At 39.1% G+C, this 24,487-nt stretch overlaps 1 protein-coding gene across 3 annotated transcripts in view; it reads left to right on the plus strand.

The window, feature by feature from the left end:
• The window catches only part of XPNPEP1 (X-prolyl aminopeptidase 1), a 50,335-nt gene that overhangs the window by 13,602 nt on the left and 12,246 nt on the right, over nucleotides 1-24,487 (plus strand). For 2 of the 3 annotated variants that reach the window (XM_070752734.1, XM_070752733.1), the window contains 12 exons: nucleotides 2,861-2,924; nucleotides 5,819-5,923; nucleotides 6,643-6,735; nucleotides 7,263-7,406; nucleotides 7,725-7,820; nucleotides 8,751-8,832; nucleotides 9,888-10,098; nucleotides 11,562-11,651; nucleotides 11,835-11,885; nucleotides 13,560-13,618; nucleotides 15,253-15,330; nucleotides 18,988-19,059. In XM_070752734.1, the coding sequence (XP_070608835.1) occupies nucleotides 2,861-2,924; nucleotides 5,819-5,923; nucleotides 6,643-6,735; nucleotides 7,263-7,406; nucleotides 7,725-7,820; nucleotides 8,751-8,832; nucleotides 9,888-10,098; nucleotides 11,562-11,651; nucleotides 11,835-11,885; nucleotides 13,560-13,618; nucleotides 15,253-15,330; nucleotides 18,988-19,059 (1,145 nt within the window). The remainder of the gene's footprint in view (nucleotides 1-2,860; nucleotides 2,925-5,818; nucleotides 5,924-6,642; nucleotides 6,736-7,262; nucleotides 7,407-7,724; nucleotides 7,821-8,750; nucleotides 8,833-9,887; nucleotides 10,099-11,561; nucleotides 11,652-11,834; nucleotides 11,886-13,559; nucleotides 13,619-15,252; nucleotides 15,331-18,987; nucleotides 19,060-24,487) is intronic. The other variant, XM_070752735.1, reaches the window with a different exon arrangement.

Raw genomic sequence — 24,487 nt, forward strand, 5'->3', positions numbered from 1 at the left:
TGCAGTATTAAATATCATGTGATTATTATTCAATCTTGCATAGACTTCTTCTCTGCATAGTTAGATAGTTCTCATAGAACCAGTTCTAGAGCTGAGGTGGCGCAGTGGGTAGAGTGCAGTACTCTACTAAAGCTGACTGCTTGATCTGCAGATCAGCGGTTCAAATCTCATCACCGGCTCAAGGTTGACTCAGCCTTCCATCCTTCCGAGGTGGGTAAAATGAGGACCCGGATTGTGGGGGCAATATGTTGGCTCTATTAAAAAGTGCTATTGCTAACATGCTGTGCATTACAAATAAATAATGATAATGATAATAATAATAATAATAATAATAATAATAATAATAATAATAATAATAATTCAATGGAAAGCTGAATGTAATAGGTTGGATCAGGTTTATGGTTATCGTGGCAACGATGAACTCTGTGGCCACTCCAGATCCATTGTAAAGGAAAGCAAGTTAAGGTTTCCCAGGATTAGCAATCCAGGCAATTTTAATTACTGTTAGTAGACATAAGTTTTTTTAAAATGATACAAGTATGTTTGAGATCATAGTTAAAATTAATTACTACATAGGTATCAAATGTTATGCTACTTAATTGACATTGAATGAGAAAAGGAAAATTGGAAACATATCTAGGATTACCCAATGGAAGTACAGTGGTACCTCAAGATACGAACCCCTCGTCTTATGAACAACTCGAGATACGAACCCGGGGTTCAGAAAAAAATTGCCTCTTCTTACGAATTTTTTTTGAGTTACGAACGCCAAACCCGAACTTCCGGGTTCGGCGTTCGGGAGGCTGCTGGGAAGCCCCCTGGCTGTTTTAAAAGGTGACAGACGGGCGGCGGGGCTTCCCAGCAGCCTCCCGAAGCTGAATGCTGAACCCGGAAGTTCGGGTTTGGCGTTCGGCTTCGGGAGGCTGCTGGGAAGCTGCCCGGCTGTTTTAAAAGGTGACAGCCGGGCTGGGGGGCTTCCCAGCAGCCTCCCAAACCCCGAACGTTTGCTGAACTTCCGGGTTCGGGGTTCGGGAGGCTGCTGGGAAGCCCCCCAGCCCAGCTGTCACCTTTTAAAACAGCCGGGGGGGCTTCCCAGTAGCCTCCGAACGCCGAACCCGGAAGTTCGGGTTTGGCGTTCGGCTTCGGGAGGCTGCTGGGAAGCTGCTCGGCTGTTTTAAAAGGTCGCAGCCGGGCTGGGGGGCTTCCCAGCAGCCTCCCGAACCCCGAACTTTTGCCGAACTTCCGGGTTCGGGGGGCTGCTGGGAAGCCCCCCAGCCCGGTTGTCACCTTTTAAAACAGCCGGGCGGCTTCCCAGCAGCCTCCGAACGCCGAACGCGGAAGTTCGGGTTTGGCGTTCGGCTTCGGGAGGCTGCTGGGAAACCCCCCAGCCCGGCTGTCACCTTTTAAAACAGCCGGGCGGCTTCCCAGGAGCCTCCCGAAGCCGAACGCCAAACCCAAACTTCCGCGTTCGGCGTTCGGAGGCTGCAGGGAAGCCCCCCAGCCCGGCTGTCACCTTTTAAAACAGCCTGGGGGCTTCTCGGCGGCCTCCCGAACGCCGAACCCGGAAGTTCGGGTTTGGCGTTCGGCGTTCGGGAGGTCACTGAGAAGCCCCCAGGCTGTTTTAAAAGGTGACAGCCAGGCGGCAGCGGTTTTTGCAGGGTTTTTTTGGGGGGTTGCATGGATTAATTGACTTTACATTGTTTCCTATGGGAAACAATGTTTCGTCTTACGAACCTTTCGTCTTACGAACCTCCCCCTGGAACCAATTAGGTTCGTAAGACGAGGTATGACTGTACTACAGTGGTATCTCTACTTAAGAACGTAATTCGTTCCGTGACCAGGTTCTTAAGTAGAAAAGTTTGTAAGTAGAAGCAATTTTTCCCATAGGAATCAATGTAAAAGCAAATAATGCATGCAAATCCATTAGGAAAGAATAAAAGCTTGGAATTTGGGTGGTAGGAGGAGGAGGAAGAAGAAGAGGAAGGCAGTCCAAAACTTAAAAAAAAAGAGGGACTCTGAGGCGGTGAGGAGGCTGCCTTCCATACATTGCGCCAGAGAGAGAAATCCAGGCGGGTGAGAGGAGGGAACCTCCCATTCCTTTGACAAAAAGGCGGCAGCTGCTACTGTTGCTACCTACTTCCTCTTCCTTCCCATGCTGAAAGGCTCCCCTCTTCTCTCGATTGCTTGCTTTGTAGCTGGCGCCTTTCCTTCACTGTGGTGACTCTTTGGTTTGGCTGAAGCCGAGTTGATTCGGCTGGGGTGAAGCACCCCCTTTTGCCTTTCTGCGCCCAGACGATCCGGGAGGCAACCTCGTGCTGGGTGCATGGGAGGCAGCGCGAGGGAGTCACTACAGCGAAGTGGTTTATTCCCTCTCCAAGCGCCCAGAGAAAGAAAAACGCTCCGTTTGCTCTGGGCTGCAAAGCCTCCTTAAGCGCCACCAAAAGGCTCCTCTGGCAGCCCAGAAAAGCCTGAGATGGCTGGAATTAAAGGGGGAATGGAAGGAAACTGGTCAGGCCTTTGTGCCGCTCTCAAATTTCCTGGGAAATTTTTCCGGGCATAGGTTCTTAAGTAGAAAATGGTTCTTAAAAAGAGGCAAAAAATATTGAACACCCGGTTCTTATCTAGAAAAATTCTTAAGTAGAGGTGTTCTTAAATAGAGGTACCACTGTATATTCTTTTTGGTGTTGTTGAACCATATTCTTAATGACACAAAGACATCTGATGAGAAATATGATAAGATCTTCCTGTGCGTATTTCAAGAATAACAACTGGAAAGTGAGGTTAATTTATGTGTATTTTCTACTATTTTGCGTCCCTTTGATCATCATTAGTTTTGCTTTTTATTTTTAATCTTTCTCAGAGTGAATACATTGCACCCTGTGACTGCCATAGGGAGTTTATTTGTGGATTTAATGGTTCTGCAGGTAAGTTTCTAGAATGGTGTCCAATCTATTAAAATTGGTAACTCTTAACATCCAATGCCAACTATCTCTTCTAACTAATGGGGCCCTTAGTGGGAACCTTTGTTTTTCTCACTAAATTATAGAGATACGTTAAAAGACTGTATTTTTCTTTTCTTCCAAATATCCTTTTCTTCGTCTGTTTTTACATGTAGACGTTCAGACAGACACCTGTAAAAGATGGTCCCCAAAATATCACTTGGCATTTTAAAAAAATGAACATGCATCCCAGATGTTTCATATTTCTTTTTGGCTTAGTTTCAATTTTGACTAAAGGGAGAATATCAAAAGTTTACATGCTCTCTGCATAAACTGTTCTATACTCAACGGAATAGAATAAAATACATAAATGTTATTTATGCTGCCATCGGTATGCACTGAGACATTGGTGTGTATTTAGTTATGTGTGGAGAGATATAGATACATCAGATGCATTAAGTGAACATTCTAGTCATCTGTTTTTAACATTGGGCAATTCCATGTTCTCACTGGGAAAAAATGTTAAGTTGTACATCAAATCTAATAGATTTGTTTTGTTATTTTTATTTTATTTTAATACAATAAAATGTCAGCTGGTTATAGAGAACTACCCATACAAGTTGACTATTAAAAGTTCTTTGATATTAATAATAAAATAATAATAATAATAATAATTTATTGGATTTGTATGCCGCTCCTCTCCACAGACGCGGGGCGGCTAACAACAATAATAAACACAACATGTACCAACCAGTAATAAAAAACAACTAAAAACCCCTATTATAAAACCAAACATACACACAAACATACCATGCATAACTTGTAATGGCCTAGGGGGAAGAGCTATCTCAACTCCCCCATGCCTGGCGGTATAAATGAGACTTGCATAGTTTACTGTATTAATTCTGTACTCAGTTATTAAATTAAGTAGAGAATCCTGAAGTCCCCATGTGAGCTTCCTACTTGAAGAATATGAGGACATATTGCAACCTTTCAACGTTTTTGTGGACCACATTTAATAGGCAACCTGTTAAGGCCATGGGCCAATGATGAACAGCTGTAGACAAGAACAAGGTGAAAGATGAGTTTATTCACTTTTGATTCTTCATGATGGACATCCTTGTCTATATAGGACCCTCTATGCTCTTTGTTTCTACCCAGATACAGACTCATTTATTTTTAATTCTTGATAGAAAACAGGTAATCGCGAAAGAAACAGATCACACTTTCTAAATCTTTCTTGATCACTGTTGTTTTCCGCATGTTGGACCAAGTAGGCCAGATAACCTAAGGAATATCACTTCTGGACTTGAGATTGTTCTCCCATTGCATATCTGGATATATTACAGTCAAATCTTCCAGACCACATTCATATGCATTCTCAACAATCCTACTTTCTTTTTTGTTGCGTTCCAGTAATATTCTGTGTTTATTTAAAGTAATCCCTAACTGGGATTGCTTCCAATAAGTGTGAATGAGATTGTGCAATTCCATCCATGACTATCCAGAATGGGGAAAGTCAAAACTGCATCAGGCTTAGATACAGTTAGAGCCCTTTCCTTCCCTCTTTCCTCCTTTCCCCCTGTGTATATTGGAGAGATGAAATCACAACACTATTAATAATCATTTATATGTATGCATGCAAGAGAAATGACTAGCTTATTTCTGAAGAACTGTTTGGTTTTGCAGTTTACATGCTGGGCAGAAAAAGATTTGAAAGGTTTGAATTGTTGCTTCCCCTTTCAGCGTACACACCAGCTGGACTGGTGATGTAATACCAGAGTAGTAATGAGCTTTTGCTGACCCTTAGATGACTCTCCAATAAAATAAGAATCCTGTTAGCTATTTCATAGAGTCCTTGCAGCTTTCCTTTTCTCTCTATCCAAGTCCTATGAAAATAGGATACTTGTATTCAGGGATTTTCAGTAAACAATATCAGTTAGCCAAGTTTAGTTTCCCTAAAGAACATTTTCTGCATCTGAAATCACTGAGCATTGAACACCAATTTTCTCTCTTTCCCTGCCTCCCTTCCTCTCCCCCCTTTCTATTTGTGTGTGTGTGTGAGGGAGGGAGGTAGAGAGAGAAATAGGGAGGGAGGGAGGCAGGGAGAGAGAGAGAGAGAGAGAGGGGAGAGAGAGAGTTGCATCAGAACAGCATGTTCTCTTTGGCAACATTTCCTATGGCTTCGAGCATTGCACTGTAGTCTTAAAATCTGGGTTTAGTTTCAAGCTGTGCCGCTGATTAACATGCAGTGCTAACATTGCCAAGTCACCTTTTCTGTGGCTTTCTTTTGACTACTAAGCAAAATAAGATTAACAAATTAACAAGTCAGGTATATATAGCTCTGGTGGGCCTCTAATTATAAGAAATCAAATCATCCAATAAATTCCCATCCTTTAATCATAGAGCAAATTGCCTCTCACAATGCTCCAATTGCCATTTTATTTTGGTCAAAGTGACATATTTTAATGGTTTGCTTTCCAGTGACCATTCAGTTACTTTTAATTATCTTTTATTTCCAGCCTTTTCTTCTGCCTTGGCACAAAGAACTTTGTTTTATAGGATCAGCATTTCTTTTTTCATGTACCCAATATTCCATTGATTTAGAAAAAAATGATTTCAACTATTTCCTTTTTTAATGGCACATTCTTGGTTGGTGTCATCAGTGGTTTGGCTTAACAAGCAGAGAGAAGTATCTTCCTTCTTAAGCCTTTTAAGCAAAAAATAACTCCAAAATTCCACCTGAGCTTCAGATATTTTAATGTTAACATCTAATTAATATTAGTTTTGGGTTTTTTATTTATTTATTAAATTAGAGCAATGCCTGCCAGCGTAATGCCTGTAGTTTCAATTCTGCTATCTTCTCTTCTTTATGACAGGAACTGCCATTATAACAGAGCAATATGCAGCCATGTGGACAGATGGACGCTATTTCCTTCAGGCATCCCAACAAATGGATTCCAATTGGACACTCATGAAGATGGGTATGTGTGAACCCAAACAAGGATTTTTTTTCATCTTACCCAGAAAATTATTTTAGTTGAGAAGTATCCTACAGGGTTTTATTGAGAAACGCCTATTGGCACACTATGAAACTGTAATATATCAAACTGTAATCTATAATATGAGAAGAAGGGATAATTATTAAGTATTGTATACATTCTATTTAAGTTGTAAAATTCATGTAAGTTAAATTAGACTTTTAACTTAGTTCTACTTGCTTTTTCTAAAGTTATTCTCTGACATGCTACAATCAGTACTACAGACTGCTACATGTTACAGACCAGTGAAGACCTTAAGCTTATTAAATCTCAGGAATACCTGCTTTGTTTGACACAGTACTTTACATTATGTAAACATAAGTTCTTCAGTTAAGGAGTTGCATTTGTTATTAGTTGACACTGTAATTCCTGGTTTTGGCATGCTAAGTGAGTCCACTTAGCAGAAATCAGAATAAAGTAAAGCAAGTAAAATTAATATTCATCATCATATTATTTTATACAGAATGTTGACACTGCTAGTTCATGTGAATGTTACAGAAATAGGGCTTGTGTTTTACTTTCTCAGGTTGCTTTTGTCCATCCAAGAGAAACAGTAATTTCCATGTAGGGAACAAGGTGATTATCCTTTCCACTTCATGTTGGTTTGAGTTGGCCTTGCTTTAATGTTCGCGATCTTGTGTTTTGGGATTTCCTTTCCTTAGGACTGAAAGACACTCCTACTCAGGAGGACTGGCTTGTAAGTGTACTTCCTCAAGGTTCCAAAGTTGGAGTGGATCCTTCTATTATTCCGGCTGGTGAGTTTGATCTAGTGTTTTCATCTTAGTGTAAAGGGTTAAATTTTCCCACCTCGCCCCGATGTACTATTCACCAATCAACTTTGTTCGATGTGCAGTTAGTGGTATATAGCAATAGAAATAGACCATAGACTTATATATCGCTTCATAGTGCTTTACAGCACTCTGTAAGTGGTTTACAGAGTCAGCCTATTGCCACCAACAATCCAGGTCCTATATAAAATATTATTAACTTTCTTTTAGGTTGATGGATGGCAGGGTACAGTTACTTGATAGGATGGGGTCTGCAACATGCCCAATCTGCTGTAGCGAGTAGGTGACCCAGTCCCATTGGTTTGAGATGGTCTCATGCCATGGAAGGCTCTACAGGTGATAGTTGATATCTTGAATTGGACCCAAAAGAAATCTGGCAACCATCGCAGCTTGCACAACAGCAGTATTACATGGAGATTATGTATATGCATCTCAGGAATGCAGCATCTCAGGAATGCATTATGTAACAGATTGTTTCTTTCTGCCTCTTTCAGACCAGTGGAAGAGAATGAACAAAGTTCTGAAATGTGCTGGCCATGTTCTTGTGCCAGTCAAAGATAATTTGATTGATGCCATATGGGCAGATCGGCCACCACGACCTTGTAAGCCTCTGATGACACTAGATTTTAGCTTCACAGGTAAGAGGAATCCAAATATGTTTCTGAATACAGCACTGAACATGGTTTTTCTAACATGATACCTTCCAAATTTTCAGTTTTTTAAAAGACAACATCTGGCAGGCAGGTCAGCAGGCTCCTTTTTTAATTCTATCTTGACCAGAGGCACAGGAAATGGGGTGGTTCAGCATAATATTTTGAAATCGCTATTGTGACTTTAACTTTTGCTAACTCATAGATACATAGGTAGTGCTGTCCACTTGTAGCAAGGAAGTTCTTGTCTGTGCACATTTCTGAAATCCAGTTTGGCTGATCTCTAATTTTAATTGTTTGTTGCAGGGATCAGTTGGAGAGAAAAGATTACAGCTCTGCGGGGCAAGATGACTGAGAGGAAGGCTCTCTGGTTTGTTGTGACAGCTTTGGATGATGTTGCTTGTGAGTATCAGTGTGGGCCATTCATCATTATTTATTGCTACGTTGAGTGATTTCTGGGCATTGGCAGTGAAAATAGGTCCAGCAATATGTCGGGACTATTATTTCATTTTTTTTCTTAGACCATGGTTTGCTCACACACAGCTTGTTGAAAACAAACCAACAAATATATAATAGGCTGGACTTATAAAATATAGTGAGTTCTAGCCAAGATTTATAAATCACATAGCTGACTTTTCGTAACATCACAATCCCAGATCTAATGAACATCATTGAGACTTAGTGCAGTATGAAAATATAGATCAGCAGTCCCCAAACTTGGCAACTTTAAGACTTGTGAACTTGAGAATTCTGGGAGTTGAAGTCCATAAGCCTTAAAGTTGCCAAGTTTGAAGACCTCTGATCTAGCTGGTCAGTAGCAATCCTTTTGAAATGCAGAGATCAGAGGAGTTAGCTGATCAATGCAATTAACAACAAAGAATCAGAGGCTGGTGGTTCCCAGTAATGTTAAGCATCTCAGCATTAGATGGGTGAAGAAGCCCTAGCTCTTGAAGATGTTGGGTACTTTCTTGGAGCTGCCACTCTTTCAAGACTCCCATGCATAGCACTAATTGCAAAGCTGTATTTCTACATTAAGCAAATCTTCAGTGCCTTTTCTAGCGCTAAAGCTGTGGTCAGGCTTTGGGTGGGCTGCTATAAATCAGGATCCAGAAAGAAGGCCAGGTCAGAACTAAATTTGTTGTCATTTGATTCTCATTTTTTGTTTTCTGTACCAAACACAACTTGAAAACAGTTTCCAGTGCAGCCTAATAGCGCCATCTTGTGGCAGAAGATGTGAAAGGACCAAGAAATTTTATCTGGATCAGGATGTTGGTTAAAAGGTTGGTTGAATGTTAATCAAGGCTTTAACACACTCTTTTTATTGTGATACAGGGCTTTTTAATCTTAGAGGATCAGATGTGGAATACAATTCAGTATTCTTTGCTTATGCTATCATAGGGATAGACACTATCAGGTAAGAAAAACTATAACTTTCTTAGTAGCTTTAGTAATACTTGGCTGTATTTTTTAAAAATGTACATAAAATCTTTAAAAACAAGGTGTTTGTACTAACAAGTGTATGTATTTCCCAATCAGCATTAATGGATCTAATATATGATGCCTTCAACACACATTAAGCAATTTTATTTTATTTTTTGAAGTTCTTGATTGATTTTCTGTGATAATTTCTACCTGATGTTTGTTTAGTTTTCATTAACAGTAACATTATGACCTGTGGTTAGAATGCAGTATTGCAGGCAAACTTTGCCCACAGCCAGGAGTTCGATCCTGACTGGCTCAAGGTTGACACATCCTTACGAGGTCTCGATAAAATGAGGACCCAGATTGTTGGGGGCAGAATACTGCCTCTGTAAACCACTTAGAGAGGTTGTAAAGCACTGTAAAGTGGTACATAAGTGCTATTGCTATTATCTAGCACCTGATAGAGTTCATCACTTTTTGCTCAAACATTTTTTATGTAGAAACATTGCATTAAAATTACCACTTAACATTATATTGTTACCTGCTTTTAAAAGTATTTTAGGAAGATTTGAACAGAATGTTATGTATTGTTTTTGAGCTTGAATAACAGTTGAACTGTACCATGAGTAGAATCTGATTTGGATATAATCCCTAAGTAATATTTCTTAAATTTGATTTGATTGGATTGGATTGGATTGGATTGGTATGCCGCCCCTCTCCGTAGACTCGGGGCGGCTAACAACAGTAGTAAACAGCATATGACAATCCAATATTAAAACAGTTAAAAACCCTTATTGTAAAACCAAACATACATACAGACATACCATGCATAAAATTGTAAAGGCCTAGGGGGAAAGAGTATCTCAATTACTTTTCTGAGTAGTATTATCTTAAAGACATTGTAGTAATTTATCAATAAATGACATCAATTTCTTTAACACTTTCCCGGTGACCCTACATAAATATAAAGATGTAGTTGTTTCCCCTTTATTAAAGGGGCAGGTTGTCCCAGAAATGTCATCTTTTGCTTCCATTCTTCTCTTTTAGGTTGTTTATTGATGGCAATCGCTTAGTGGATATAAATGTGAGAGAGCATCTGTTTCTGGATTCTGCTCAGGACCCCGAATTGCATGTGCAAGTACTGCCATACGACTCCATCTTAACAGTTCTGAAATCAATTTGTGAAACTCTTTCTCCACATGAGAAAGTTTGGCTCAGTGATAAAGCCAGCTATGCTGTAACTCAGGCCATTCCCAAGGTGTGTACATACTAATAGGCAATTTATGTCCAAAGTCAAGATCTTGGAAACTTTCTGGAGTTTACAAAAACTCTTATGCAGTTCCATGTTCTAGGTGCACTTGATTTCTTGAATTGGGACTTTTGCCCTTGTCTCCCTTAAATGTCTTTTTCGTATCTTCAGTCCTTTTCTCTAATCTGTGAGGATAATTTTGATTCTGCTCATTACCACTTTTACCCAACTGTTATCATTTGCAGATAGAAGAAGCACCCCCTCTACTTTTTTGTTAAATCACTAATACAAAAAAAATGGTATGTGATCCAGGTGTGAACTTGTTTATCCTTAATTTCAATGCTTACAGTCAATCGAGTAATGCTTACATTTAACTGGTTTGCTAATCAGAACAACATGGAAAACTATTTAATGCCTTCCTGAAAATAATTTATATTTGTAGATGTTCATCAAAGTTACCATACTTTTTGAAAAAACAAACATTATAACATTGATCTGGCAGTCTTCCTTGATTAACCCATGCTGGTGTCTGGCAATCACCTTGGACTTCCTTTTCCCCCTCATAGAACATAGCGACAAAATTTGTTATCCTGTAGTTGCCTGCCAGTTCTCTAGTATTTTTTGCAGATGATACATAAAGGTTTGACAAGGCCATTAGGAAGTTCTTTCAGCAGCCTATTATGCAATTATTCTGACCTTGAAAATTTAAATTTTTGATTAAAAATTTATTCCCTGATCGTGTCTCTCCATTTTAAGCCTTAATATTACTATTTATTCTGCTGTTTACAATTATCTTTCACACATGGGAGAAAAATGAGCCAAAATAGCTTTACAATATTCCCTCGATTTTCGCGGGTTCGAACTTCGCGAAAAGTCTATACCACGGTTTTTCAAAAATATTAATTTTAAAATACTTTGCGGGTTTTCCCCCTATACCACATTTTTCCCACCCAATGACACCATATGTCATTGCCAAACTTTTGTCTGCTTTTAATAAATATTTTTTTAATAAACTTTAATAAATAAACATGGTGAGTAATAATCTAAATGGTTGCTAAGGGAATGGAAAATTGCAATTTAGGGGTTTAAAGTGTTAAGGGAAGGTTTGTGATACTGTTCATAGCCAAAAATAGTATATTTACCTCCGCATCTCTACTTCGCAGAAATTCGACTTTCGCGGGCGGTCTCGGAACGCATCCCCCGCGAAAAGCGAGGGAACACTGTACTCTTTTGTTTCTTATCTTTTAAAATTTTAATGCTCTGAGTTCTGGTCAAGAAGAATATATGTAAATACATTTACATATAAATGTAAAAGAGTCTGGGAATGAATAAATTACCAGATTATGATCCAAGCACAGATATGATGTTGAAGAAAATATAGCTTACTATAGTGACCATGCCATACCACACCTGGACCATCAGGTACTTAGAGGCCTGACCAAACTCTGCTTTTTTGTTTTGTCCATTTTCAGGATCACCGCTACCTCACCCCCTACACTCCAATCTGCATAGCAAAAGCTGTAAAGAATGTGGCAGAAGCTGAAGGCATGAGGAAGGCTCATGTAAGTGATCTGCCTAGTTTCCTAAAGCAACAGCCTTCTGTACAAAAAGCTGAAAGGATGAGATATTATGGGAAGGATTGCTTTCATTGCAATTGACTGTTGAAACATATATGATAACCGCTAGGTGGATTATTGCAAATTCTTATACACTTTTAACTGTTTTATTTTTTCTTTTAATGACAGATTAAAGATGCTGTTGCATTGTGTGAGCTATTTAATTGGCTGGAGAAGGAGGTACGATTTTACGGTTTTTTGTTATGAGAGGGTATTACTTGGAGTGAACACCTACATGAATAGCATAACAGCATCATGGATCTAGGACAGATATAGACAACGTTGAGCCAAGCAAGATGTTATTTATTTATTGGATTTGTATGCCGCCCCTCTCTGGAGACTCGGGTCTGCTAACAGCGACAATAAAACAGTGTACAATAGTAACTTGGTATTAGAAATGATTAAAAATCCATTAATATAAAAACCAGACATACATACATACATACATACATACATACATACATACATACCATGCATAGAATTGTAAAGGCCTAGGGGGAAAGAGGATTCCCCCATGCCTGGCGGCAGAGGTGGGTTTTTATGGGTAATGACTAAGCAAGATGTTATTTATTTATTGGATTTGTATGCCGCCCCTCTCTGGAGACTCGGGTCTGCTAACAGCGACAATAAAACAGTGTACAATAGTAATTTGGTATTAGAAATGATTAAAAATCCATTAATATAAAAACCAGACATACATACATACATACCATGCATAGAATTGTAAAGGCCTAGGGGGAAAGAGGATTCCCCCATGCCTGGCGGCAGAGGTGGGTTTTTATGGGTAATGACTAATGTGGGTCCTGAACGGAGGTGTAATGTGAGTCCAGAAGGGCCATCAAATTGTGGTCCTACATTCTCTGGGGGAGCATAACTTGTTTTGCAATCAGTAATTTTCTTAATAAGTAGCCATTCTGTCTTGTTTGGGTTGAGGCTGTGCCTGTTTCTTCCCATTCATATCCTGAAGAACTCCAGGCATTGTGTGTTTTGTCATCTTCTATTTGGCCCAGAGTGAAGGTACTGGGCATCACCTGCAGATTAATCTCATTCTGAACTGCTGGGTGACACTTCCAGTCTTTATATTCAGCTATGTAGATGTTAAGAGTTGAGAAAGTACCAAATACTGAACACAAGGAAATGAACAAGTAACTGTCCTCTCCCCTCCTTTCATCACCAACAGAATTTGCAATTTAGGAAAGAGTAGAAGGATTGGCAAATGTACTTCCAATTCTCATAGGTAGTGCCAAAATATAGCGTGGTCAATAGTACAGTAGTACCTCTAGATACGAGTTTAATTCGTTCCAGAAGAAAGCTTGTATGTCGAACAACTCGTATCTGGAACAAATGGCTTTAGACTTTGTTTTTCCCCTCCGAGATAACCAGAAGCAAGGATTCTTGCGCCACCTAGTGGACGCTCGGCTCGTATCCCGAATTTGAGCTCGGGTCTGGAACAGAAATTTCTCTCCCCTCGTGGCTCGTAACTTGGAATACTTGCATGTGGAGCAGCTCGTATCTAGAGGTACTACTGTATGTTGAAAGTTGCTCTACCAGTAGTAGTGGTAGTGAAAATCCAGTAGATGAAAATAGTTACATTCCTCCCTCCAAGCCCTACTGCAAGTCGTCAATGAGAGCAACCAATGAAATTTCCATTCTATGTCCAATACAGAAAGTTCATTGAGATATATTCTTCATAACTGATGCATACACATTTTGTAATTATCATTCTACCTATTGAATGCTAAGGGAAGCTAACAATTGCATATCAGAAAAAAATGTAGGTATGCAGAAAATTAAAGTCTGACAGAGGATATGCTATTTTATTCATTTAATACAACTTTGTCTGGTGCTTGCCAGGTTCCCAAAGGCAACATTACAGAAATCGTAGCAGCTGATAAAGCAGAGGAATTTCGTAGGTAAGAAAAAAAAGACTAATGTGGGATGTCCTGCGTTACTACAGCCCAGGTTCAGCAAACTGTAGAGATGGTAGGGTCTGTTAGATGATTTCACATGCTAAAAAATGAAAACATTTGCGTGAGCTTTCATGTGAGAGCAGATTTATTGTACCATTTGGTGGTCTTTCAAAATTTTAGCCATTTTTAATTTTAGAAATTACAATGTTTTGAGGACTGTAAACTCAACTCTACTATACCTTTAAGACAAAATTAATAAACTTGAATACATAACCTATTCTGAAGCACCCCAGCTAACATTTTACTGTTAGTGGATGGAAACATTAATGGGACCATTAGTCTGGCACCTAATTTTTACCCCTTTCAACTTTCCAAACTTAGGTTAATTTCCTACCTATTATTAATTTAGAACAGTGGTTCTCAATGTTTTCTTCACCATGGATCCTTTAAATACGTTTTGTGGCCACAGATCATAGCCACGGATCCCCAAGACTTAAGATTTAAATCATAACACTTCTTCAATCCTTCACAGATCCTCTGTAAAGACATCATGGCCCCTCCCAGGAGTCTGTGGACCACAGTTTGAGAAATACTGTTCTAGAATAAGCTGAACAAGTCCTGGCTTGCAAGTGTTTTCACATCTCCAGGAAGTGGAGTTGTGAAAGATGAAGACTTTGATTGGCCTTTGTTTCTTAGTATTCAGAATTGTGTACCTTTTCCCTATAATAGTTCTTAGTACAGTGATACCTTGTCTTACAAACTTAATTGGTTCCGGGATGAGGTTCTTAAGGTGAAAAGTTTGTAAGACGAAACAATGTTTCCCATAGGAATCAATGGAAAAGCAATTAATGCATACAAGCCCAAAATTCACCCCTTTTGCCAGCTGCAGCGCCCGTTTTTGCGCTGTTGGGATTCCCCTGAAGCTCCCCTTCATGGGAAACCCCATATCTGGACTTCTTTGTTTTTGCGATGCTGCAGGGGAATCCTAGCATCGCAAAAACGAGCGCTTCGCTGGCAACGGAAGTCCGGAGGTGGGGTTTCCCAACGAAGGGAGCATCAGTGAAATCGCAGCATCGCAAAAACACTGAAGTCCTCGAAACCCCACCTCCGGACCTCTGTGTTTTTGCGATGCTGCAATTTCACTGAGGCTCCCCTCACTGGGAAACCCCACCTCCGGACTTCCGTTGCCAGCGAAGCGCCCGTTTTTGCACTGCTGGGATTCCCCTACAGCATCACAAAAACATGGAAGTCCGGAGGTGGGGTTTCCCATGGAGGGGAGCCTCAGGGGAATCCCAGCAGCGCAAAAACGGGTGCTTCGCTGGCAACGTAAGTCTGGAGGCGGGGCATCCCAGCGGCGGCGGTGGGTTTGTAAGGTGAAAATAGTTTGTAAGAAGAGGCAAAAAAATCTTAAATCCCGGGTTTGTATCTCGAAAAGTTTGTATGACGAGGGGTTTATAAGACGAGGTATCACTGTATTTCAAATCCCATCCAGCTAAGGGGGAATGACAAAAGAGCAAAAGAGAAGAGGCAAATAGGGTACGGAAGAGGCAGCTGAAGGAAATATTGCTAGGAAGAATTTGAGGCTTTTTCCCGTGATTTGGGCTTGTTTTTTTTAACGAAATGTGTGTCTCTTTCAGGCAGCAAGAGAATTTTGTTGACTTGAGCTTTGCTACCATTTCAAGTACAGGCCCAAATGGTGCTATCATTCACTACAAGTAAGAGCAATAAAAGTCCTTGCACTTAACTGCTGATTGCATAACCAAAAAGTCATATAGAATGATAGTATCTAGCAGCTTATTTCAAATTAAGGGATAAATTGATTACTATAACTGGATTGTGATGAGCAGACCTATTCTTTTCATTCCAACTCATCAAATATAGTCCTTATGTCATTTGAGGCTTCTTAGACTTGAAATTATAATTTCCATTTGTGGTAGCATTATTCTAGACTTCCTGCTATTTAATTTATGTGAGGATTAGAGAATTAGAATCATCATACTGTCTAGGGCTCTCTTTATACCTGTTTGTGAGAGAAGCAACAAAGAAAATTCTGACTTGTGCAACAATCAGCCAGACGTAGAAGCTGGCTTTTAAGATTTTGTTACTTTCTCCTGGCTATTTGTGTGTTCAAAATTATTACTGAGAAACTGTCAAAATGGAATCCTTGTGATTGTTGCCATAGAAGTCTAAAATGGGAGGAGAGGCTTATCCCTGTTGCCAAGGACTGCATGAGTTAGAATTTGAAAAAACTGCCCTTTTTAAGAGAAGACTTAAAAATAGCTTTAGTGACCAACTGAGTCTTGGTCACAGTGCTTGCTTTAGAATAAAAACTAAAAAACAGATTTAAACGATGGTTAAAGAGGAAGGAAAAGGAATTGCCACATTTAGGCAGATTCTTCCATATTTACCTATCTTGTGAAAGTATGCAATACATTACATGATAGTTCAATCCAACGGATTAAGTTGTCAGTATTTATTTTTATGTTTACAGCCTCCTATCTCCCATCTCATCATAGCTATTCTATACAACTAAATAACAACTAAATAAAAAATGTAGAAAATCTATAATAAGTGCTGAGATTAAAAAATCCCCACATCTGATAAACTGTGAACATCTCACAGGGTCGAGCTAACCCAAATTCTAGTGCCTGGGAACAAATCCAAATCTTTAAAGCTTTTTGGAAGGCTGTCAGAGTCAGGGCTAATCTAATATTGGAAGATAAGATGTTCTGAAGGGCAAGTGCCTTCACAGAAGAATCTCACTTTCTGAGTCCCACCAGATGATATTCTTCCATTAGATGAAACCTGTCTTTCCTTCCTGATTGAAGGGGATTGGTAGAGATGATCAGGGAAAGTTACCATGTACTAATTTTACAAACAAACAAACAAACAAACAAACAAGCAAGCAAGCAAGCAAACCAAACAAACAAGTGCAAAGTTATGCATATTGAGGCAAAGAACCCCAATTATACCTACCAACTGATGGGGACCGAGCTTTCTGAGACACCCCAAGAAAGGGATCTTGGGGTTTTGGTGGACAGCTCAATGAAGATGTCAACCCAGTGTGCAGCAGCAGTAAAAAAAAGCAAATTCCATGCTTGGCATGATTAGGAAGGGAATCAAAAATAGGTCGGCAAGTGTTGTATTGCCTCTGTATAAATCAATGGTGAGACCACACTTGGAGTACTGTGTACAGTTCTGGTCACCACACCTCAAGAAGGATATAGTGGAACTGGAAAAGTGCAAAAAAAGGGCAATAAGAATGATCAAGGAAATGGAGCACCTCCCTTATAAAACCAGGTTGCAACGCCTTGGTCTCTTCAGCCTTGAAAGATGGCGTTTAAGAGTGACTTGATCGAAGTGTATGAAATCATGCATGAAATAGAAAAGGTGGATAGAGAAAAGTTCTTTTCTCTATCACACAATACTAGGAAGAGGGGGCATTCCCTAAAGCTCATAAGTAAGAATGTGAGGACAAATAAAGGGAAATATTTCTTCACCCAGAAGGTTGTTGTTTTATGGAATTTGCTTCCAGAAGAGGTCATGACAACTGGCAGCCTGGATAGCTTCAAGGTAGGATTCGACAGATTCATGGAGGCCAAGTGTATCGGTGGTTATTGAAACGGATGTCCAAGTGCCGCCTCTATGTTGGTTGAGGCAGGCAGGATTCTCTTGGGTACCATTTGTTGGGGGTCAAGGGAAAGTGTGGGTTTTGCCTTCTCTTTCTGCTCAAGATCCCCATGGACAATTGATGGGCCATTGTGTGACACAGAATGCTGGACTTGATGGGCTTTGGCCTGATTCAGCATGGCTCTTCTTATGTTCTTAACATTGCACTAATAATCTGGTTCCATGCTGAAAAAGACTTTATAGATGATAATACCACTTTGAGTTGACCCAGAAGCATATTGGGGGTCAGTGCAGTGTAGAAGTTATAATATGAATATGTCAAAGTGAGCCTGTAGCTGCCCACAGCGTTGCATTCTGGACCAGCTGAAACTTCCAGATGTTCAAGAGCAGTCACATGTGGGCAGCCTTGCAATAATTCTGTAATGATATGTGCGAATGTCTTTGAGGGACAAGACTCTGCTTAGGAACTGATCAGATAAAAGGGGGAAGAGGTCTCAATGATTAATGGGCAAAAAACCCCCTTTTAAAATGATCTGCCCTAATATATTAGACTGTTAAAAGTGATGACAGGAGATTGAATTTCAAGACTTGCAAGATTCTGTTAATATAGCCTGAGAATAAAATTGAATTAGGTCACCTGATTGTATTTCTTGTTTGGTTTACCTGAGAGATCGGAATATTTGTTCAGGAGGCAACCAAGGTGATCAATGAAGAGGCACTAGGTCACTAGTGCCTCTTAGTTCAGAAAATGATATAATTAGTGCTGATGAAGAAGTCCTAAAACTTTCCTAGCCACAGTTTCCATGTGTTCCTCTAAGAACAGGTCAAGGAGCAATCCCAACGTCTAACATTTTTCCATTTGAGGTGGAGCAAATGAAAAATCACCAGATCTAAGGACTCTCAAATTCAATGCCACTTAGTCTTATTAAGGGTTTACCTAAAGCCTGCAGTTCCACATTTGGCCCCCTTAGCTTTCAGACACCAAGACAATGCATCCATAACCTCACTTGATATGGTAGAAATATACTGCTGGATATCATCATACTGATCATATTTTACTAAGGACATTAGATAAGCTTCCTGCAGCTTCATAAATTTTTAAAGTGAAATAGATAGACAACTGAACTCTAAGGTATTTCATACAGAGGGGAGAGATCAAAAAGAACAGGATAGATGGTACCAGATTCATCCTTCCCCTGCCAGATGTTATCCGCAAAAGCAATCAATGTTTTTTTAATAAGCAAGATCTGAAACCTGACTAAGAGGGGTTCAAATAATTTATTTCCTACAGGGTCCTCTGATGTTACAGGGTAAAGATTTTATCAACTATCTTTCCCCAAAAGAAAAAGTTGTAGACAGGATGGAAGTTTCCAACATGGTTGAGTTCAGTGATGGCTTCCTGAGGATGATGTTAACTATTATCTTAATTAACATCAGCAGGACAGGTTCCTTCTCAATGAAATAGGTTGATATACTAATATACCACCTCTGCCCTGAACTTTGGTTAATGCTTGGTTTCAGAGGGAACATCTCCTCCAAGCCATCCAGATCTTGGTTAAACATGAACTTTATAGATGCCTAGATTATTATATGTAACAGACCAAGAAGATGTATTATTGTTAAACAGTATACATGCATGGCAAAGTTAATAATCCAACTGTATAATTTAACCAATAACTTTTACAAACTATTCCTGAAACAGGATGTTGAAACATTAAATTTGTATTATTAATATTGAATAGGCCTTCTCCTGAAACAAATAGAACTTTATCCTTGAATGAGATCTATCTCTTGGATTCTGGTGCTCAATACAAGTAAGTGGGTTATTATTCCTGCAGCTTATGCTTCTATTTCTATTTTAAATCAATAAACCTATTATAACATGAAGTCCCTTTTCTGATCTATATTAAGTAGGGATAAACTCTTAAAATCTTCTCAGATTTGTTCTAAAGAAACATAATGGAAAAATAATAAGTACAATTGTTGTTCTGACAAGAGTTGGGGCTGGTTTTTTTTTTTGAAACTAGCAATTCATTTATTTTATCTTCTATTCCATTATGACTTCTTCTTTATATAGATGCTGAACTCCAATGGCTGGGTGATTAATAGTTTGGTATAGTTTGTCACAATGCAAATGTTAATGTTTGCTATACTAGAATATTGCTAAATTGATGCAATATCAGAGACTATTTTTTTCTGAACATATGTTTCCTGCAAATAAAGAATAATAAAACATTGCAGTGGGCAAAATATCAGGATAACATTATTTGCTTAAGTTTAGCTTAAGGGATGCTTAAGAGGTAGAATGAGGTGATAAACGGTAGAGAAACAGCTGACATATTTTAATAAAAGACATAATCAAACTTTGCAGAGAAGATAAATTTTTATTGAAGTCTATGGCAGCCCTATTAATTTAAATTTGGTTTTTATTTTCCTTTTGTTTTCCTTATGATGGATTAAGTTTGAAATAGGATTTGCTTCCTGCCTAGATGTTGCCATTGAGAGGACCCTAGTACCTAGGACAGTGATGGTGAACCTATGGCATGGGTCCCATTGGTAGCACACGGAGTCATATCTTCTGGCACATGAGCCTTTGTCAATCTCAGCTCCAATGTGCATGTGTGTGCCAGCCAGCTGATTTTTGGAGCCTTTGGAGCCTGGGGAGGGCGAAACATGAAGCTACTGAGCCCACCAGAAGTTTGGAAACATGCCTTTTCCATCCTCCAGAGGGCGTCTGGGGGAGCAGGGGGAGCTGTTTTTGCCCCCCACAGGCAGTGAGTTATGGGTGTGGGCACTCATGCATCCATGATAGGATAACATATAGCAGTTTTAATGACATTAGTTTGATGTAGAAATATAATTTAAAAAAAGATTTATTAAAGGCTAGAATAGCACTAGCAATAGCACTTACTTATACACTGCTTCACAGTGTTTTCACAACCCTCTCTGGGAGCCACGGTGGTTCATGTAAGATGCTGGGCCTGCACGCTGCTGAGGTTGGCAGCTCAATGAGTGAATAAACTGCATAGGGACAAAGAAGGAGCCTCCCCTACTGGTATCCAGGCATCTAGTGGGTAAATTGTGGTGTATTCTCTTAGTTTGCCTTCAGATGTTGTGGGTGCTTCATTACTGGAGGTTTTTAAGAAGATAGTCACTTTTCTGAAATTGTATAGGATCTCCTGCTTGAGCAGGAGACTGGGGTAGAAGATCTTTGATGAAAAGAAGGACCAGGGGAGACATAATAGCAGTGTTCCAATATCTCAGGGGTTCCCACAAAGAAGAGGTAGTCAACCTATTCTCCAGGGTAGAACAAGAAGCAATGGGTGGAAACAAACAAGGAGAGAAGGAGAACTAAGAACTAAAATTCTCCTTAGAACTAAGGAGAAATTTCCTGAACAATTAACCAGTGGAACAGCTTGCCTCCAGAAGTTGTGAATGCTCCAACACTAGAAGTTTTTAAGAAGATGTTGAATTTGCCTGAAGTAGTGTAGAATTTCCTGCATAAGCAGGAGGTTGGACTAGAAGACCTCCAAGGACCCTTTCAACTCTGTTGTTGTTGTTATTGTCATCATCATCATATCCAAAGTCCCTTCCAACTCAATTCTGATTTTGAGTATTTTGGAAAGATTTAATAAAGATTTAAACTGTTTTAGTCAAGTTTGAAGAATGTTGCAAACCTGACTTGCTCTTCAGGAGAAAATTGTTTCTTCAGAATTTTGGCATTTTTGCTCGCCAACATTCTTAGCAGTCTTTTGAATGGGAACTGTGTGAATGTTCTTTGATAAGACATACAATGGGATCTTTCTTTTCTCTGACAGTCTAATTATTGGTTCCTTCAGATTTACAAAGAGAAGCAGCCATTTGAGAATAATGAGTTATCCATCCATAATATTTTCCATGCTTTAAGGACAGCAAACAGAACTAGCTGAGGTTGCAAAGTTAACTTTCCAGGTCAAGTCATGACCTGAATAGGGCAGAGTGCCTGCAACTCTGAATATAACCAACTTGGGAAAAAAACCTTACTTCAGTTTAATGTTGATAAAGTGGTAAATGGACTGAAATAATTTAAGTACACTCATTTTCTGCTGAAGTGTGTATAACCTACAGCCTCCCTAACATCTTATTTCCCAAATAGGTTGAAAACTGTCCTCAGAATCCTCATTGAGTCTGCAGACTGCCAATCTTAGAACTGCTGTTCAGGGCATACAGAACATACCAGATTAGTAAAGGCTTCTGAGGAATCATGAAGATGAATGGATTATTTTTACAAGGCCAGTCTTCTAAATAAAGACTAAGGCAAATTTTTATTATTTCTAGGAATAATCCAGAAAGTAGATAAAACAATAGTACTAGACGAACTTTCCCACTGGATCCAGATTTATTTATTTATTTATTTATTTATTTATTTGTTTGTTTGTTTGTTTGTTTGTTTGTTTATTTATTTATTTATTTATTTATTTATCAGATTTGTATGCCGCCCCTCTCCGCAGACTCGGGGCGGCTCACAGCAATAATAATACAATGTAAACAAATCTAATATTTAAGTTAATTTAAAAAACCCCAATTTAGAAACCAATCATACATACTAGCATACCATGCATAAATTTTATAAGCCGGGGGGGGGGGAAAAATGTCAATTCCCCCATGCCTGACGACAGAGGTGGGTTTTAAGGAGCTTACGAAAGGCTAGGAGGGTGGGGGCAACTCTGATATCTGGGGGGAGTTGGTTCCAAAGGGTCGGGGCCGCCACAGAGAAGGCTCTTCCCCATTGTTTAGTTGACGAGACCCGGAGAAGGCCAATTCTGTGGGACCTAACTGGTCTCTGGGATTCGTGCGGCAGAAGGCAGTCCCGGAGATATTCTGGTCCGGTGCCATGAAGGGCTTTATAGGTCATAACCAACACTTTGAATTGTGACCGGAAACTGATCGGCAACCAATGCAGACTGTGGCATGTTGGTGTGATATGGGCATATTTAGGAAAGCCCATGATAGCTCTTGCAGCTGCATTCTGCACGATCTGCAGTTTCCGAACACTTTTCAAAGGTAGCCCCATGTAGAGAGCATTACAGTAGTCGAGCCTCGAGGTGATGAGGGCATGAGTGACTGTGAGCAGTGACTCCCGGTCCAAATAGGGCCGCAACTGGTGCACCAGGCGAACCTGGGCAAACGCCCCCCTTGCCACAGCTGAAAGATATTTCTCTAATGTGAGCTGTGGATCGAGGAGGACGCCCAAGTTGCGAACCCTCTCTGAGGGGGTTAGTGATCCCCCCCCCCAGGGTGATGGACGGACAGATGGAATTGTCCTTGGGAGGCAAAACCCACAGCCACTCCGTCTTATCCGGGTTGAGTTTGAGTCTGTTGACACCCATCCAGACCCCAACAGCCTCCTTTTCATGTTTTTGCATCCATTTCTATTTTACAGTTTGTCAAACCCCAATACATTCTGAAGAAATTTAATATTTGCTTTCTACTTTGTTGGATATTGGTGATTGTTATACACATCTCCTATCTCTATAGATGAACAGAATTCTATTTAGATTCTTCTGGCTTTGGAATCTTATTAAATTGCTCATAATTTTCAAACCTCGACTGATAAATTGGATTAAATTTCCAAACTGATTTTGGTGCAATACCTTCAAGCTTTTGAATTTGAGTAGTCAATTTTTGAAATCAAGTAGAATCAGTAAATTTAATCAAATCAATCGGAGATATGTCCTACACATTTAGGTTGAGATCTATGGTTCTACAGTCCTATGAAAGCACACACCCCTAAGTTTTTTTCACTATGATAACATGATTAGTTTCTTCAGTGTTGATTAGTTCAACATAAGGTAATTTACTGTATATCCTTTATTTTGTTAGTGCCAAATCGTGTAACTGTTCTGAAATGTTGCTATAGATTACATAAAGAGACATCCTTGTGTGCATTGCAGAACTAGAAAGAACTTAGATAATTCAGTACTTGTTGAAGCCAAGGCTTTTGCTCCTAAACATTCTGAACAACTTTGGGCTAACAACAATAACATGCAGACAGCATGTTTCCAGACAGAAATGTTCCGTAGGCAGACAGCAGGGGAGATGTCAATACCAGAAAGGCCAGAGGGCTATGCAATAAGATTGGTTAGAATATAATTTCCTTTATTTCTTTCTCTCTCTCTCTTTTTGCTTTAGTATACTGGCAATGAATAAGCAATATGCTAATATTATGTTTATTCTTCTACTTTATACTACTTTTATTAACTTTATAATATCTTTATTTTTTCCTGTGGCTATTTGCTTTTGAAGGTGCTTTTGAAGAAGGTGCAATTTATAGTGGGGAGGAAACCAAATTTTTTGGAAATTGTAGCATTAAATTTTTAATTAATAATATAATTTAATAAATTATAATCCTTATAATTTATGTTTGGTATATATGTATTGTTTGGTTTTAATATGATAGGGTTTTAGTTATTTCTTTTAATATTAGATTTCTGCTACTATAATATTGTTTTTATCATTGTTGTGAGCCGCCCCGAGTCTTCGGAGAGGGGCAGCATACAAATCGAATAAATAATAATAATTATTCTTATTCTTATTCTTCTTCTTATTATTATTTATTAAAATTTGTTTAGAATTAAATTATATAATCTTGTAGCTGAAATATTTATGAACCCGTAAGGCATCTCAGAATTGTGAAGAAACATTATAGTTTAGCATCTCAGAATTGTGAAGAAACATTATAGTTTAGGAGTTTAAAGATCATCTGTTAATATGTACTGAAAATCAATACTACTGCAGTTGTTGTTTTTTATTATCTTGCTATTCCACCTTCTGTGTTTACATTTTATGCTGCCTTGAAGGGCTGCCAGGAAGATTCCAAGTTATAAATCAAAATGATTCAAGGATATTGACTAGATTTGCATATTATGCTAAGCCGTAATGCAATTTGTTTGTTTTGGCTTGTTTAAAAAAAAACCATTGTTATTTGTAATGCCTGTTATCAAGTTTAGCACGTTATCTGAACCAGGCTGCATGACAGGTAACAAAGCCCAATTAAACAAATTGAGCTTTGTGAAAGGTAGGAACATAGCCATATGCAAAAATAAAAATATTATAAAGTTAATAATAGCAATGTAAAGTAGAAAAACAAACATAATATTAGCATGACAGTATCTATTGCTTATTTGTTCATTCTGTTATTTGGTAGACAATTTCTACATTATAGTTTCCAGAGGAAGGTTGGTGACAGAGTTCCTTTATGAA

This window comes from Erythrolamprus reginae, chromosome 5 (genome assembly GCF_031021105.1).
Source record: "Erythrolamprus reginae isolate rEryReg1 chromosome 5, rEryReg1.hap1, whole genome shotgun sequence".
NCBI classification, from domain to species: Eukaryota; Metazoa; Chordata; class Lepidosauria; order Squamata; family Dipsadidae; genus Erythrolamprus; species Erythrolamprus reginae.